This window comes from Xyrauchen texanus, chromosome 50 (genome assembly GCF_025860055.1).
Source record: "Xyrauchen texanus isolate HMW12.3.18 chromosome 50, RBS_HiC_50CHRs, whole genome shotgun sequence".
In the NCBI taxonomy this organism is placed as follows: Eukaryota; Metazoa; Chordata; class Actinopteri; order Cypriniformes; family Catostomidae; genus Xyrauchen; species Xyrauchen texanus.
This window is the reverse complement of record NC_068325.1, coordinates 8476221-8495569: the sequence shown is the minus strand read 5'-3', so window position 1 is coordinate 8495569 and position 19349 is coordinate 8476221. Positions and strand designations below refer to the sequence as shown.

The following is a 19349-nucleotide window of genomic DNA, read 5'->3' as shown; positions in this document are numbered from 1 at the left end:
GCACGCAGTTCAGGTTGTTAAGTTGTTGCTGTGTTAATGAGGTGGAAATACATCAGGCTTTATTCCTGTTGGACAGATCTGTTTCCATGTGAAAACGGAACATTTGTTTATATCGTCTTGGGACATTAACTGTGTGACCAGTGTTCAAATTAGCTTTTTGCCACAACTGTGATTTTGAGAAAATTTACCAGCCAAAATGATTTCTTACCGGCTGTATTTTGCATTATTTCATTACAGAAAATGTTGTCCCTATGACAATAAAAGAACAGTGACTAGCTGTTTTTCCCTTGAATATTTGATGCAGTCTGATATGTTACAGTGTAGTCTCTCAGTGAAATTCAATCTGTCACAAAACCACTGACCCATCATTATTTTGTTCCTTATATTTTTGTTTTGGTGGCTTGATGCCAAGAATGTCTCACCACTTAGAGTTCTGGAGTTATAAATGTCTGATGGACAGTTTTTTATTTAGAAGACACTTAGCTTTACTTTATTAGGCATCTTTTGAATTTAACCGGGAAATATCATTCTTACATAGAGAAAAATCATATATGTTGTTGCATTGCCTAAAAACTTACTAGCCAAGTGGCTTATTATTCCATATTTTATTTACTAGCTAAATTCCCAGCATTTCACACTCGGCAAATGTTAACTTTGTGCGCTGTCTGTGAAAACCAAATCTGAAAGGACTTTAAAGGTAGAGATTACTTAGATCATCAAAACTATTCTAAGATCTGACTATAACTAAGATCAGCTGTTCAGTGTTTTTTTTTTTAATATAATCTCAGAAGGGAATTCACTGAGAATAAATTGTGGCAGCTAAAAGCACCATTTGTTTGCATGCTTGTGCTGATTTTTTATTGGCCTATTCACTTAAAATAAAAACAATGCGATGAGAAAACAGAGCGGATATAAGTGCAAAAAGTAATTCTGTAAGTCAAATTAACATGAAAATTAACAGTGTTTACACTGAAAAATTGCAATGACCTCATTTAAATACTTGTCAACACTATTTCAGCACTGATTGTGCTATTTAAAGGAATATTCCGGGTTTAATACAAGTTAAGCTCAATCAACGGCATTTGTGGCATAATGTTGATTACACAAAAAAATATTTTGACTTGCCCCTCCTTTTCTTTAAAAAAAAAAAGGTAAAATCTGGGTTACACTGAGGCACTTACAATAGAAGAGAATGGGATCAATCCTTAAACCTAAAAAGTCTCAAAAGTATAGCCAGAAGACATAAACAATATGTGTCTTAAAAATGAGTGTTATAAAATCACTTAATAACCTTTCCTGTGTAAAGTTATAGCCAATTTGACAACTTTATTACCATGATGACACAATGTTAACAAACCATAAAACCTTAAAATGACTAAAAATGACAATTTAAACAATTTTACTTTAAATACTTTTAGGCCACTGCATAATTAATTTTCAGTACTTTCATAACATCATAACAAATGTTTTGCTTCTGTGTAACTCTTATAATGTTGTCGGGCTGTCTTCTGACAGGCTATTTTGATCGATTTGATCTCATTGCCAGAGAATAGAATCATCTCGCACATGATCTGTGATTGTATGAACCGTAGTAATGTGAGTAGAGCTTAGACAGACGGCTGTTTGTGTGTGCTGAGTGTGACTGATGGATCCTCGCATATGGATGCCGTGAAGCATTGTTTTGGATTAGAGTCGTGCTGCTCTGACCTTGCCCAGATGTCTTCCACTTATAATTGAATAGATGTCCTGTACAGGATGGTATTTGATGCAGTGGGTTAGCATGATTCAGAAACAGGTCTTTTTAGTCCAGTTATTTACGATTTAGTTCAGAGGTGTACACAGTGAAGGTATTGGCTAATGTTAGCTCCTATAAAACCCACCTGCCGCACAGCAGCTGTATGTTGGCGGCGCTTTTACTTTGCAGCTTATAGATTGAGAGGCTGAACAAAGTCAGTTGTGTCAAAGTGTTTTCAATTCAAAAAGATTGGTATGTATTTGTCAGTTACATTGGAAAAGTTGGCAAAAAGAATAGTATATTTGTGTAAATAATAAAAAATAAAAAAATTAACACAAGGCTTCTGAAGTAAGGGTCCTTAATGTTATCAATGTAATGCACATTATCAATGTAATCTGTGCATCACTTAAACATACATGGACAGTATAAGAAATATTGGGTTCGGTTTTTCCAGTATAGACAGTCAAATCTGTAGAGCCAAGTAATCAAGATGTGTGCTGTGTTCCAGGATTCTTTGAGGGCTGGGAATTTAATTTCAGCCCACAGAATGGTAAACTGATCCTGGGGGATAAAGGCTTCCTGGCAGGGGGAATGCCAGGAGATCTGTGAAATTCACTGCCCAGGAAAGCTTTGAGAAGAACGTGTTCCAGTGCCAATCTAAAGCAGTGTTAACCCTGTCTAGATAAAGAAAGCAGAAAGGAATGTATTTGTAGTAGAGCTGGGCGATTTGGCTGGAAAAATGAAATATTTTTTTCATCTGATTGATGATATTAATTATGTTTTTGTCCTAAAATTGAATTAAAAGTTTTTAGTTTTTTCATCAAAGGATTTAACCAAACAGCCACTGACCACGTTTACAAGTGCTTAAGAAATCGGTTTATTCCAGGGTTTTTGAAGCTGCGTAAATGAAAAAGGCAATTTCCTTACACCGTTTAAGGGATTAAGAAAAAGCAGTTTAACACATCTAGGTATCTCCCGGAAAGCGCGGCTTATGTGGCCATGTGAATGCTTAAGTGCCAAATTGGTTTTTGAAAAGTGTGCATGTGTGTGAACAGACCGGAGAACAAACGTCATAGGATGAAGCCCAACAGCAAGTCAACAAAGCTGAAAGAATTGAACATTTCTGGGATTAGAGTTGGAAAAGCACATACACTATAAACTATACCCATTTATACACACCAATGTAAAATATCGACAGTCTCTCATGATCACCTATATACGCTGGTACACTGGGGGAATCCCAGAGTATTATGTAAGAGGGAAACCCCACTATTGTAGCGCAATATCGCTGCAGGTCGTGATAGAAAGTTAAGGAAACAGCACAGCAACAACTCTGAATAAATAAAGCGAAGCAACGGGGAATACAAATAGTGAAGTCTTACTCGGATTCCATGTTTGCTGAAATAAAAAAAAATAATTATCAAGGCATGTTTTCCACAAATTTTCACTTAATGAATGCAAAGAACGAGATTTAATAATTTCTTAATTAGATGCACCATTATAAATAGTCTTTTTTTTTTTATGAAAATGGTGTGCAAAAACTACAAATTCACTTACTTTTAAAGCCCAGTTGAATTTAATTATAATACAATATAATAATAAAGTATTATTATTATTATTAGAAGTAGTATTTTTATTATGAGGATTATGTTTGTTCTGCAACAAACAAACAATTGTTTTGGGCGGTATTGCACTCGCTCTATCGCACCGTTGTCACGAAAAGAGAGCTGAGCCAGAAGGCAAAGCTCTCGATCTACCGGTCAGTTTTCATTACTACCCTCACCTATGGTCATGAAGGTTGGGTCATGACCGAAAGAACTAGGTCGCGAGTACAAGCAGCCGAAATGGGCTTCCTCAGAAGGGTGGCGGGCTTCTCCCTTAGAGATAGGATGAGGAGCTCAGTCATCCGTGAGGAGTTCGGAGTAGAGCCGCTGCTCCTTTGCGTCGAAAGGAGCCAGTTGAGGTGGTTTGGGCATCTGGTAAGGATGCCCCCTGGGCGCCTCCATAGGTAGGTGTTTCATTCATGTCCAGCTGGAATGAGGTCTCAGGGAAGACCCAGGACTAGGTGGAGAGATTACATCTCCACACTGGCCTGGGAACACCTCGGGATCCTCCAGTCAGGGCTGGTTAATGTGGCTCGGGATAGGGAAGTTTGGGGCCCCCTGCTGGAGCTGCGACCCTATGTCTTCTGTGTCAAAAGCCCCCATGACCCAACTTCGGATAAGCGGTTGAAGATGGATGGATGTTTGTTTTGTACAATAGTAATATATTTCTGTCCTATTTATTTATTTTCACTTGGAGCTTTTATTTTGGCCGAACACGGTCATTTGTCAGATTTGCTCATTACTCTGGTGAAATGAAGTCACCTCTGTCATTTCTGTGATACCTTGTCTCATGTTTAGATTTGTATAATAACTTGTAGTGGTTACAAAAGTTCAAAATGTGCAGCACTTTGTTTTCACAAAATATGCATCACCTGTTCACGCAGACCATGTATTCATTGCATTAAATTGCAGCCTTTTGCGGTTTAATAATCACATATGACAATACTGAGATTTTGATGTTATTTTGATTAATTTTGCAACCCTAAAGGATTGTGAAATTTGTCTAATGTTGTGCTTTTTAGGAACGTAATGTCAAAATAAAAAGCACACTACAATCATCACTATAATATTGTGAATATTTATTGCCATGCCCTAATTTGTAGCACAGTATAGTGCAGATAATCTCTCAAATTATCTTTCTCTCTCCTGAATTTTTGGGAATTTTTTTTTAAAATAAATTAAAAATAATAATTACAATTTGACAATCCACATGTATAAAATGTGTTTCTAGACCAATTATGACATGGCAAGTTAGACTATGCAGAAGTGAAAATGAGATTGGGAAGAATTTCCAGAATTTGGAACAACATGAGGGTGTGTAAATGACAGTCTCTGTGAGTGGTATTCCAGGCCAGCCAATGAGCATCAAGCACAAATCATCAGAGGTTCAATGCAATGCAAGGGTTGTGTTTGACTCTGTCCTTGCCAGAACATCTAGTCACTAAACAATATTTTACAAACTGAACAAGCTTCAAAACAGTGCTGCTTTCTTTTATAGCAGATGTATAAACAGCCTGTTTGAAAAGCTATTTCTGTATCTGTTTATGGAGGTAGACCTAACATGACTTTGCTGGCAGAGAGCCATTCACAGAATTATCACAGGCTCTGCTTAAACGTTAAGAATCGCTCAGCAGCCAGCGGTGGATAAAAGCCAGAAATCAATCACATACAGAGTTAACACTCTTTCAAAGGGATAGTTCACCCAAAAATAAAAATTATGTCATCTTTTACTTACTCATATTCATCTTAGTATTTGAAACTAAAACCTTAGTATATGATAACCATGATCCGGTTGGACTATGTGATCATTATGATGACAGTTCCCCTGCATCTTGTCTGATTCATATTCAACAGAATGATAATTAATCGGTTCTCATGCACTCTGCTGATCTCTGTGGTACTTATACTGTAATACCATAACACTCCTCCTGCCGTGTGTTAATTGCAGTGTAAACGGTGACCCTCCTCTCTGACTCAATGTCTGCACTCATGTGAGCCCACCTCACACATGCTACTGTCAATCAAATCCTGACATCATGTAAAAACAGCCTAAACACCTCACTGTAATATATATATATATATATATATATATATATATATATATATATATATATATATATATATATATGGGATTAGTGGTGGCAAAGTGGGCTAAAGCACATAACTGTTAATCAGAAGGTCGCTGGTTCGATCCCCACAGTCACCACCATTGTGTCCTTGAGCAAGGCACTTAACTCCAGGTTGCTCCGGGGGGGGATTGTCCCTGTAATAAGGGCTCTGTAAGTCGCTTTGGAAAAAAGCATCTGCCAAATGCATAAATGTTAAAATGCTTAAATGTTAGTATTATAATTTATTATGTTATATTATATTATATTTTATATGAATATACCCTTGTATTAATGTAATATAATACATAATATATGTTATACATATTTTGTAATAATTTATTTGAATTTGTTAATTTTGTTAAACATTACGCAATTCAATTTAATGGAATTCTGTTATGAAATTCAAATGCGTAATTCTAAAAAAACACACGAAAATATTTTTGGATTTTCTAAAAACATTGTTTTAAATTGGGTTTAAGGTTTTCTGTATTTTTTTTTATTTTTAAGCTTGGTTTAAACAACAAATTACGACTTGATGAAAAGTTGCTAAATGGCCCAAAAAACACGTAAGCATATTTAAAAATGTATAAACGTCATTGTTTTTTTTTTTTTTTTTTTAAATCAAGTGGTGTTTATTTTAAAGAAACAGCACACTTTTCAAGCATAACATTTCACAAAAAGAATTTAGCTAGGTTTTAAATGATAAAACAATAAATGTATTGTTCAAAATGAAGACGTGTTTTGGGTTGTGAGCTGTTAGTAGTTAAACTCTGTTACGACACCTGTGTGAACTTTAGGAGAACTGACTCCAAATATATATTAAATCTGATCTTTTTCAAAGAAAAATGCTCACCCTCATGCAGGCACGGATTTAGAAAGCAGAGGCCCCTGGGCACAAAATCTTGGAGGCCCCCTCCCAGAAATTTTCAGAAATATGCTTGTGGAGACAGAGACGTCTGATAGATCACCCTTTTTATTTTCTTTATTTTACAAAAGCACAAGATTTTGTTGTTATTGTGAGTGTACACAAATAAAAGTAGACCCTTTAGTCTCTAATGATGTCTTACACGGAAGCTTGATCTCTGACCCACTTTCTGTAGATCTGAATTTTTAGAATATTGAATTTGGTGTTCTGATTTTCTTCTTCATCTTGAAAACTTGAAGCTGTATTTTTTACAGTGTAAGAATATTTACAGTGTAAGAATTCCGAACCAAAAATGTGCTGTTTGAAAATACATATTTATAAAATTGTGCCATTAAAAAAAACCAATTCAATTTGGTTAAATATGAAATGTCCAGGATTGGAGTTTAAAAAATTCTAATTCAAACCTATTTAAAATACAACGTAATATTACATTTGGCAAAATCACACTTATAATTCAAATTCAAAAGTCTATAATTCAGATTTACACAATTCAAATTCAAATTGGCTATTTAAGTTGGTCGGTGTACATAGATTCGGAAGGCTTCGGCGCCGATCTGGCGCATCTATAATAATCTGGATTTTTAATAAAGGGAAAAGTAATAGATAGACCTACATTTTGAGGCTGTCAAACTGGTAATGTATGTTAACCTACCTTTCACCACCGGGTCTCTGCCGCCTTCAGCGGCTTCCGAAGCGCCTACTTCGGTTTCGGTCTCTAGCGGAGTCGGAGACTGTGGTGGTGGGGGAGCACTTGAACAGATGTCTGTCACTCCAGCCGGGCTGTGGTTCTCTGTCTTGTCATGCTGGTGCTGATGCTCAGGTTCATCTGAAATAGCAAGGCTGGAAGTTGCGCTAAACTCCTCTTCGCTAGCATCACTGCAAGCGCTGCCAGGCTCTTTATTTGCGTCGAGCCGACTTTGAAAAAAGTGGAAATGGTTGGAATATTTATCTTAATTAAATCCTCTCTGCTATCCTTCTCCCTTTTAGCTTTTGGTTTTGTGGCTCCACTGCTCCACCGTTTTTTATCCATGTTGTTTGTTTTTTCAATGTCCTCAATTCTATTTTTTTTAACACTATCTTCTACCGCCGGTCTTGCCACTATCAACAGTTTCCACGGTAACCTGACTCATTGTCATCATCAGACACAGCCAACACAGCCAAAAAACTGATCATGATACTTTTTTGTGCGCAAATAAATACTTGTTAACACACATACACACAAACACACACTCATTAATTAATTTAAATTAAAGGATGAGGTCACACAGTTAGTGGGGTCTTGGAGGCCCCCTACAGGTCGGAGGCCCCCGGGCACCGGCCCATCCGGCCCGGTGGTAAATCCGGCCTTGCCCTCATGCCATCCCAGATATGACTTTCTTTCTTCTGCAGAACACAAATGAAGATTTTAACAAGAATATTTCAGCTCTGTAGGTCCATACAATGCAAGTGAATGGTGGCCAGAACTTTGAAGGTCCAAAAAGCACATAAAGGTCACATAAAAGTAATATATAAGACTCCAGTACTTAAATCCATGTCTTCAGAAGCGATATGATAGGTGTGGGTGAGAAACAGATCAGTATTTATTTATTTTTACTATAAATTCTCATCCCTGCCCAGTAGGTGGCGAAACGCACAAAGAATGTGAATCGCCAAAAACAAAAGAAGATGAATGTGGAAGTGAAAGTGGTGATTCATAGTAAAAACTTAAATATTGATCTGTCTCTCACCCACACCTATCATATCTCTTCTGAAGACATGGATTAAATCAATGTAGTCTCTTATGCTCACTTTATATCAAAGTTCTGGTCACCATTCACTTGCATTATATTGACCAAAAGAGCTGAGATATACTTCTAAAAATCTTTGGTTGTGTTCAGCTGAAGAAAGAAAGTCATACACATCTGGGATGGCATGAGGGTGAGTAAATTATGAGAGTACAAAGACTATCCCTTTAATGCTCTGAAGTCCTTATTAATTTATTTCAAATAGACAGAGATGGAGATAACTCCAGATGACAAGCATTTCTATTATCTCATTATCTCCAAACAACCTTCCTATATCACATAACACAAGTGGCATTCACAAAAGTTTTATATGTTCAAATATATGTAATTAATAAACTCAAAATGATCCTAGAATGAAAAATGTAGTTCATTTACATTTGGAACCAGTATTAAAACAATAACCCACTCACTCCAACATTGCAGCCAATCACAATCCAACATTAATCTTTCCCATGGTAACATTGCAGCCAATCACAACTGAGTTCTCTACTTTCAAACATGTGTTACAATCAGAGCACTAAACCATGCTGTCAGGCACAATATCCACAACTAATGATCTTAAACAGTATGGACTATCAAGAAGTAAAATAATTTCAGAACTGTGTGTCGTTCTCTGTCCTCTCTCAGTTCCTTCAGCGTAAAGCATGTCCTGGCCGTGTTGTCCACATCTGTAACTTGCTGGAAGGTAGCTGCACCGAGAATGATGTCATCAACCTGGGCCTGCCCTTTGGCAAGGTGACCAACTACATCCTCATGCGCTCAACACATCAGGTACCGTAAGATTCAGTCCAATTGTGTAGCTTACAGACTGCATTCTCTACTTAATGCCATGTCATTTTTTCCAGTTCTATAAAAATTATGTATTTTGTGAAACCGCTTAAAGGGAGAGTTCACCCACTCTCATCATGTACTCACCCTCATGCCATCCCAGATGTGTTGACTTTCTTTCTTTTGCTGCACACAAACAAAGATTAGAAGAATATCTCAGCTCTGTTGGTCCTTACAGTGCAAGTGTTTGGTGGCTAGAACTTTGAAGCTTCAAAAAGCACACAAAATAAAACATAAATTAATCAATATGACACCAGTGGTTTAAAACATGTCTTCTGAAACTATATGATAGGTGTGAGTGAGAAACGGATGAATATTTAAGTCCTTTTTTACTATACATTTTCCTCCCTACCCAGAAAGTGCCGATATGCACGAATAATGCGAATCAGCAAAAACAAAAAAAGAACTTTGTCTTCTTATGCGTGAATTGGACGGCTGGTCAAAGTGATGATTAATAGTAAAAAAGGACTTAAATATTTATCTGTTTGTCATCCATACCTATCATATAATTTCTGAAAACATGAATGTTACCACTGGAGTCATATGGATTACTTTATGCTGCATTTATATGCTTTTTAAGCTTCAAAGTTTTGGTCACTATTAACTTGCATTGTATGGAGCTACAGAGTTGAGATATTCTTCTAAAATCTTTGTTTGTTTTCAATATGGGATGGCACGAGGGCGAGTAAATGAGGAAAGTGGGTGAACTATTCCTTTTTGGGTTCACCTTTCCTTTAAAGAGGTCAGATTTATTTTCTGTTTTGACATATTTCATATTGAAACGGGAAGTTTGGGCGGGATATAATGAAGGAACTTTTTGAAGGAAATTGGTTGTTTTTTTTTTAATAGCCAATAGGCTTTAGTTACATCATAACCATGAACCATGATTTGCTAGTTTCAGAAGGTATTGGGGAAGGAATATCCACATTCTAGAGAGCATTTGATTGGACAAAAATCTGTATAATGCTAGATGAGTCATCAAGGCTTTTGGTCCATTTTCCCAGAAGACAAAGACTGTTCATTTTAAATGTGTTTGTATGGTTAAGGTTATTTTTGTCAAAATTGGCCACAAAACACCAATTTTGATGTCATGTGGGTATTTAAAAAACGTTAAAACCTACAGACTACAAATGATCATTGTTGTAACTAAAGACTGGACACACTGAAGTACAGCGGAGATAGATTTAGGCAAGCATGCTTTGTACATTCAAACCCTGACAGAGATGATGTCTCAATCACCCACCGTGATTCATCAGTCAAATTTTGATTGACTTTATGATTGGTCCCATTAGGACCAGCTGGTTCGAATTCTGGGTTCAGTGCCAACCGAGTTTGACATTTGATCTTGTAACTGTCTTGAAGATTTACTACACAATTAAAAAGAATATGTTAACAGATGTTTTCGGATCTCATTTGACACATTTTATGTTTGATGCATGATTTAACGGTAAATTTCCATTAGGCTTTTATTGAAATGGCATACGTGGAGGCAGCTCAAGCTATGGTGCAGTACTACCAGCTGAAACCAGCTACCATCAACGGACAGAAACTACTGATCCGCATGTCCAAGAGATACAAGGAGCTACAGTTAAAGGTATGAGTTACTTTGACAGACCAAGTAGTATTTGTAATTAGGCTTCAATTACACTGCAATATCTAATGCACAGATCCATAACCTGGACACATCCGATTTTGTGTCCCATCTGTTTACATATACAGTACTTTAAAGGGGTCATGACATATCTTTTTGTTATAAATGTTTTTTATATATTTCCTTCACTTATAATATTAGTAAAGTTTTTTGCAAAAAAAAAAAAACTCCCCCTAACATCATATTCCATCCTCATTCTTACCCTCGGTCAGAAACGCTCTGTTTTGGTGCTACCTCTCCTTTAAGACTTGACTGTAAACGCCCACTATAATGATTGGCTGTCTGCTCATGACTGACATGCTCTCTCTTTGCCATCTCAATGCTCATCTGTAGTGAGCGGGCTACAGAAGTGATTAAAGGTTAAGTATGTGTTGTTGTTAAGGCGATCATATGCAAATGTCTACCATAGTGTGACATCACAATGTGGAGGAAGCAGAGAATGAGTACTTTTGGCAGCTTGGTTTCAATGTTCTTTTTGCAGTTAGGGGAAGTTTTGAGTTCTGAAACTTACAGTAAGTTTTTATAGTTCAATGACATCCTCTATGTCAAAAGATCAAGGAAAACGCTAACCATAATGACATTAAAATCATGTTAACTCACATATTGTTAGCATCTTCTAACTGTACTTTTGAAACATTGAGGATTTTAATGTTTAAAGATTGGTCCCATTCACTTCCATTGTAAGTGCCTCATTGTCAGATATCTGTGAACAAATCAGAATTAGTTAACCTGTATTCTTCATTAATGGATTCCTACTAAAATGGATGTTTGCCTCTCCAATCCAGAAACCAGGTAAAGATGTTGACTCTATAATCCAAGACATCCATTCACAAAAAGAGCAAGATGAGATGCAGGAAGTTGACAGGTGAGAATGAAATCCCAAGTATTTTTAAAGACACTACTTTAAGAAAATATATACATTTAAAAAATGTTGCTGATGTGTCCGTGTAGGTACCTACCGGAACGAGCAAGATCGCGCAGCCCCATCAGTCATTCTCTGAGTCCGCGATCCCGCAGTCCGAGCTTTACTTCCTGTAGCTCCTCACACAGTCCACTGGGGCCACCCTGTCGGCCTGACTGGAACAATGGCATGGGGCCACGTCGGGCCTCCTGGGACTGGACGTCCCACCCCCGAGGCGACGAGGACCCACGCGAGAGAGATGATTGGAGAAATGATGAGGAAGAGAGACCCAATGGTTGGCTGTCCGACCGTAGGAAGCCCTACCTTAAATCTGGAGACCGTATTAGTCCACGTATGGGGCCAGGAGACGAGCGGGGCCGGGACTGGTATTCTCGCAGAAGCCCTCAGGGGTCCTCTTTTTCTTCCTACCACTCCATAGATGACTTTTACAAGAAGGAGTTGCTTTACAAGACTGATAAACTGAGTAGGGCAGCGCAACCGAGACATGAAGGGAAATCTAAGAGGCGGGAGGGTGGAGATTATCACAGACCTCGACATTCAGATTCAGACATGACAGATGACACAAGCTCCAACCGGATAGCCGAGGACAGAGGACGCAGCAAGAGGTCGAGTCGGAGACAAGAGAAGGAAGAGAGAGAGTCTGAAAATCAGGCATGTCCTGGACATTTCAAATATGCAATAAGTTGTCTGTTTTAATACAGTCCGTAATACTGTGCTTTGTTGTTCCATATACAGTCAGACACTATATGTGTAGTTCACATGTTCTACAGTGTGACATACAGTACTTCTATTCTCCTATATCTAAAACTATTTTAAGCAACATTTTGCTAATAAGTTATTAATATATAATACATTTATATGTTATATGATACGTACATTTATTTAAAATGAACAATTTAAGGCAGCATCCATTCATAGAAATTTTTACATAAAACAATGTTGTTAATGCAAGAACTCATGAACATGTTTTACTGTTTACTGCAACTACTCAAATGCATTGTAGAATAAAACTGAATCACACAATTTCATTTAACAAGAGTTCAGAATATTACACATTCAAAAATCTAAAACATAGAATTTTTTGTTTATATATATTTTACTTTGTATATTATATCTTATTTGTGTTTTTATTATACGTAAATGATGTTATTGAAGTTATATAACAATTTATATAAATATTATTGCATATAATAAATGTTTATACACTTTAAATATTACTATATAATATAAAACTATTTATATATATTTACATATGTGTATATTTATATGTACAGTGTATATATACACAGTATTTGTATTTATATATAATAAAACTTATATAACAATTTATATAAATATAAAATATTATGAATATATATATATTTGTAAATATTATATTTATAAATGTTTATATATATATATATATATATATATATATATATATATATATATATATATATATATATATATTATAAATTAATTGAATTATTAATTATATACACTGGCGGCCAAATGTTTGGAATAATGTACCAATTTTGCTCTTATGGAAAGACATTGGTACTTTTATTCAAGGTTGAATTCAACTGATCACAATGTATAGTCAGGACATTAATAACGTGAACAATTTCTATAACAATTTTTAGAACTTCTAAAAAAAATCCTTCACGTGCAGCAATGACAGTTTTGCAGATTCTTGACATTCTAGCTGTTGGTTTGTCCAGATACTCAGGTGACATTTCACCCCACACTTCCTGTAGCACTTGCCATAGATGTGACTGTCTTGTCGGCACTTCTCACACATCTTACAGTCTAGCTGACCCCACAAGGGTGGGAAAACACTCTTTTCCAATTATCTGTTGTCCAATGTCTGTGTTTCTTTGCTCACTCTGACCTTTTCTTTTGTATTTTCTGTTTCAAAAGTGGCTTTTTCTTCGCAATTCTTCCCATAATGCCTGAACCCCTGAGTCTTCTCTTTACAGTTGTACATGAAACTGGTGTTGAGCGGGTAGAATTCAATGAAGCTGTCAGCTGAGGACATGTGAGGAGTCTATTTCTCAAACTAGAGACTCTGATGTACTTATCCTCTTGTTTAGTTGTACATCTGGCCTTCCACATCTCTTTCTGTCCTTGTTAGAGCCAGTTGTCCTTTGTCTTTGAAGACTGTAGTGAACACCTTTGTATGAAATTTTCAGTTTTTTGGCCATTTTAAGCATTATATAGCCTTCATTCCTCAAAACAATGATTGACTGATGAGTTTCTAGAGTTTCTTTTTTTGCCATTTTTGACCTAATATTGACCTATGACATGCCAGTCTATTGCATACTGTGGCAACTCAAATACAAACACAAAGACAATGTTAATCTACATTTAATGAACTAAATAGCTTTCTGCTGTGTTTGATATTATGGCAAGTGATTTTCTAGTACCAAATTATCAATTTATCATGATTACTCAAGGATAAGGTGTTGGATTGATCGCTGCTGGAAATGGGGTCTGTCTAGATTTGATAATTTTTTTTCAAATAGTGATGGTGCTGTTTTTTACATCAGTAATGTCCTGTCTATACTTTGTGATCAGTTGAATGCCACTTTGGTGAATTTAAGTACCAATTTCCTTCCGAAACAGCAAAATCCACATTTAACATTATATAACATTGTTTCGTTTTTTAATTTTTTATTTATCAAGATGTGCAAATGGACAATATTAATTGTACAGTTTGTTTGTTTATCACAGAAGGAAGACAATCCAACCAAAGAGAAATCAGCTTCTCCTCACAACAGCAAACCTTTAGAGTCCACAAAGTGTGAAAGAAAGGGTGACAGTGAGGTGAGGAAAACACACCCATTCATTTATTTGACAGCCTGCAGGTTCTGATTGTAAACTAAGATCGCTAGAATCTGATTGGATGGCTGCTACACAACTTTTGGATTTTAGGGTGCACAGGATTTTATAAGTTTGATGAAAAACAAGTTGTGTTGAACCGGGCTGCTACAATGAGAGCTTTCAAGATAGAACTAGTTGCTGTATTTGCCCAAGTTTGTGAGGTTAATAGAATTAAAGACACACAAGAGCTATGTTTGAAGTAGTTAGTAGCAAGGTACTGTATCTGCAGGTATATCCTCAAGAAAAGTTCTGAATACAAAATCTGGTTGTTTTACATGTTGGTCAGATTGTCAAATGTTTGTCTTGCAAGACTAGCTTTAGCTTAACTATACCCTATAGATCCATATGTACCATTGTTACTCAAAGGGCTCTACACTGTTCCTGATTCTCAGGGACTGGATAGTGGTGATGATGGAGAGGAGGAGTGCTGGTATCCTAAAAGCATGGAGGAACTGGTGACCGTAGATGAAGTTGGAGGAGAAGATGACTCCATCATCGAACCTGATCTACCTGATCTTCATGAGGAAGACCAGCCTGTGGAGTCTGGCCAGTCAACAACAGTCAGTCCAGTCCTCAAATCAGAACTCCCAAAACAGATCAAGGAGCCTGCAGTGGACGGCCCTAAACATCCACCTCTAGATTTGGTCACAAAAGAAAGCTCTGGTGGTATTCAGCCCAGCCCTAATGGGGTTCCCCCAGTCACATCTGTCCCAGAGCAGCCAGTGTCTCCAGTCAACCAGTTTCCCTCTCAAGAGTTTAAGAGCGCTTTGGAGACCTGCACCTCCACAGATATGGAAACACACACAGACAAAACCAAATTAGGTGGCTCTCCAGACCACAACAGCACATGTGAGAGTGGGAAAGTCATGGACTCAAGCAATGATGAGAAAAAGGTGGTGGACATGGTTAGCAAGGAACCACTTCACAAACTAGAAGACAATCAGAAGAGAGGTACAACTGGTTGTAGTTAAATCATTGAAGTTTGCATGGCACAGATCAGATACAGTTGACTTGCTTATATATTACAGGACAGCACTGTATTTAAATTCTTAAATTCCATTTGTTTTTACTTGTTGTCTTGATGAAGCCAACAAACTGTAATTGTTCAAACTTATTTAAGGGATTTTTCAAAATCTCTAAACCAAGACCACATTTTCTGAATGTAATTCCTCTTGGAGCTTTCAAGCGACATCCACCAAATTTGGCACAATCCTTAAGCCTGTTCAGAATTACTGTGCGCTATAGTTACTAACTTATTGGACTAATGGTTTTCCTGTAGCAGACAATCAAATATCCCATAGATATCTGACTACCTCTCGTTTCTAAGACCTACTCTATATACTGTATGTTCAAATGTATTTTTTTGTTTATACTTTCAGACGAGGCAACATTCAAAGTTTGAACTATTCTAGTTCTCATTTGTTTTCTTCTCCACTATAGTGTTTAGCACATTTCACATTCATTTGGATGGTTCGCTTTATCAAACCGGTTAAAAAAAAACTAGTAATTGGTCTGCCACGGGCCATTGGTTTGGACACGTGCTCCTATCCTGCTGGGGTTTAAGAAAGTGGGTCCAGCGGCACATCTAATTTGCGCCGGATAACTTACTCGCTCAGTTCCGGGACCTGCATGGACGCCATCTTGTATGCACAAAGGAAAGGAGGCTGCTCACTAGAGAATAGGGGCGATCTGTTCTTAAAGGCATCAATCATGAGGCTCTAATTGTCTCGCGGAACCAGACCTATCACTACGGCATAGGTTTGGGCTCTATAGCTGATTCAATTGGCCAAGAATGGCTTCTCCATTTATATACGAAAAATCCATTTAAATGAATAACATTTTTCAAAATCAATGTCTACCAGTAGAAGTGTATGCATGCCGATTCAATCACTGTTATTACTAGCCATGATTTGTATATCAGTAGATTAAAATAATTAATAATACTTAAATTTTCTGTAATTTAACGGAGCCTACATCCATATCCTGAACCACATTTTCCATGCTTATAAAAGGAGCGTGTTCCATTTAATGCACAAAATGCATATTTTTATTCTTTCGATTCATTGCATACAGTCAATACACTACCAACTTCTTATGAATGTACTGCCTTTGTTTATATCTCTGGTGCTTGACAGGGAATGGACTGTATAATAGGACAGAGATGGTGCCAGAGAAGAACCTCAATTGACACAATTTTGCCAAACCCACTTGCGCCTAGACTTAGCGCATGCTTGCACGAAAATAAAACACTTCGTGGCAATGCCCATTGACTTTGAGCTTATAAGTTAAGGCTTAAAATATGGCCATTGATGTCACTAATCTGGCAAACTTAGTCAAATTCTGTGATTATTTCATCCTCAAAAGGTCATTTTAAAGGAATGGATTTAAAAGAATAATTCGTTTGCAAATCAGACATCACTGCACCACAACTTTCTGCAATGAATTCCGCTTGAGTTAGCTTTTATTTCAGTTTAGTTGTAGCTTGCAAGCATTGACATTTCCATCCCATTTTAAGTCTCTTGGATTATGCCATGACAATGATTAACATACATTTTAAAGACTCCATTTCACCAATGCTTTTTATTTGTATTTTCTAGATATTCCGGAATCATTACCTGCCCCTTCACCTCAGACGACAGATATCCCTGCTGCTTCACCATCCCAAGAGCCAGAGAAAGCCTTCAGTGAACACAGCATACCGTTAGGTGACTGAAACTCACACTTTCCTTTTGATGAAAACACTGTTATAATTTACTCACCTGCATGTTGTTCCAAACTAGAGCTCGATTGAATGCAAAAATTCACTTCGATTAATTATATAAAAAATAACGCATACTTTTTTTTACGCAATTAACCATGACCCTTGACCACAATAAGGAATATTCCTACCATCAGAGCAATTTAAGCTTGAAGTACCACCTGTTTTCACCGGGGGCAGTAAGCGAAACTACAGTTGTATAGGCACATTACCACTGAACGTGTTGAGATGTAATTATAAATGAAAGGTTCTGGTTATATGGGGCTGTCAGTGTGTAACTGAAGCCTTTATGGCCAGCTGATGTCAGTGGACCACTTTTAGAGTGTGAGGTGTGAATTACACCCCCGAGGCCTGAGCTTGTGTATTCTCCACACACACATACACACACACACACACACACACACACACACACACATTTTTATGGCCCCAAAAGCAACATGTGCACACATCAAAATTACTGAGGATGTTTGTTGCCTTGGTCTGATGTAGTTCTGACTTCTGGCTCATTTTGTCTTTCGGCAGGTGTGGAGTTCATTGTGCCAAGGACGGGATTTTATTGCAACCTGTGTGGCTTGTTTTACACCAGCGAACAGACAGCGAAGACATCACACTGTCGCAGTACAATTCACTACAGGAATCTACAGGTTATACATACACACGTTTACTAAACCTGCCCCTATTAGAAAACATTTTGCATTGTAGAAAAAAAACATATTTAATATTTTTTTATGTTCCTACAATGTCTGCAAATGGAGGTTTTGTCATATTTATTTGTTACATGTCATTTTATAAATTAATTTTATTAATAATATGATTCATTTAATTTTATTTGTAAATTTTTTTTTATTTTATAATAAAAAATATTGTAATTCTAATTGTATTATGTAAGATTAATTACTTTTTTAAATAATACATTTATTATTATTACAATTTTGAAATCCATAGTGCATTAAAACGTACATACCAATGCTGTATAATGCAGCAGAGTACAAGAAAATACAAAAATGTGTTGTAAAATATAGTGTCTTTGACGTAAATTGTATGTTTAAAATAATGCACACTAACTTAAGATGAAGACTCATATCAGTGGCCTAGAAAAGCTGTTTGGTTCAACGTAGGGTTGCCTCCAATGAAGGGACCCATTTTTGATCACGTGACTAATCAAATATTACTTGCTTTATTGTCAGACACTTACAGTGTGAAATAAATTAATCATGGGTGGCAACTTTTAAAATATGTGATGTATGACAAATGGAATCGCTAACTGAAAGCTTTTGTGTTTGTGTAATGCTGTATACACACCCAGAGGTGTCAGTAAAAAGTCAGAGGCCACTGTTCAAATGACCAACATAACATAACAAATCTTTGTGTTACCATTGGACAATATTATTTACACAAGCTGCCATGACCCACCCACTTTTAGTCCATTAAACCGAACTTGCATTAAATGTACATGTATGTATAGACTATAATTCGATATACAGTAGATTCAGAACCAGATGTTTCAAACAATCATTCAAACTAAATTATTCTGACCTACAAAAACAAAACAACTAAACTTAAATTGTGTCAAGAATGATTGCTCACACAAATGTAAGAAGATTTACTTTTATTGATATAGAAAAGTATTCAATCAATGTGTTGACAATGTTAAGTGTTGCAACGATATTGTGCATTTTTCATCGTTTTTTTTACATTAAATTGTTGATCTAATTTTGATATTTCAGATAACAGCAAATTATCTTCACACTCGATTTCGAAATCAATACATCTTGGTTTGTAAGTTAGCATATTTGTGCTTAAAAATTTTAATTTTAAGTTAAAATTGATCACTATTTAACAATAAAAGGTTGTGTAATCAAAAGCTGAACATGAATAGTTATGAATAGTCCTAGGGTTTGCTTCTTTTGTTCGCCTGCCATTTCATCTTGTGTACAGTCAGGTGATCTAGCCTTTCAGAGTATACTCCACAGAGTGCAACATTCGGTCCCGGAAGTAAAAATCCCATACATTTCTTCCATAGAGGAACTGATTTTTAATGATAACTTATAAACCTTTAAAGACAGACAGACATATGCTTCTGTTGAAGCCATCATTTTGCATTATTTCAACTTCATTTTAAAAAAATCGTGGAATTTGTGCTGAATAACTACACTACCCATGATCCTACAG

General features: G+C 36.5%; 1 protein-coding gene across 1 annotated transcript in view; it reads left to right on the top strand.

The window, feature by feature from the left end:
• Positions 1-19349, top strand: part of LOC127641291 (RNA-binding protein 20-like) — a 38413-nt gene that overhangs the window by 16454 nt on the left and 2610 nt on the right. Inside the window, exons 6-13 of the mRNA XM_052124195.1 lie at positions 8784-8927; positions 10447-10578; positions 11421-11500; positions 11587-12208; positions 14270-14362; positions 14812-15370; positions 17017-17124; positions 17700-17821. Of these exons, the coding sequence (XP_051980155.1) occupies positions 8784-8927; positions 10447-10578; positions 11421-11500; positions 11587-12208; positions 14270-14362; positions 14812-15370; positions 17017-17124; positions 17700-17821 (1860 nt within the window). The remainder of the gene's footprint in view (positions 1-8783; positions 8928-10446; positions 10579-11420; positions 11501-11586; positions 12209-14269; positions 14363-14811; positions 15371-17016; positions 17125-17699; positions 17822-19349) is intronic.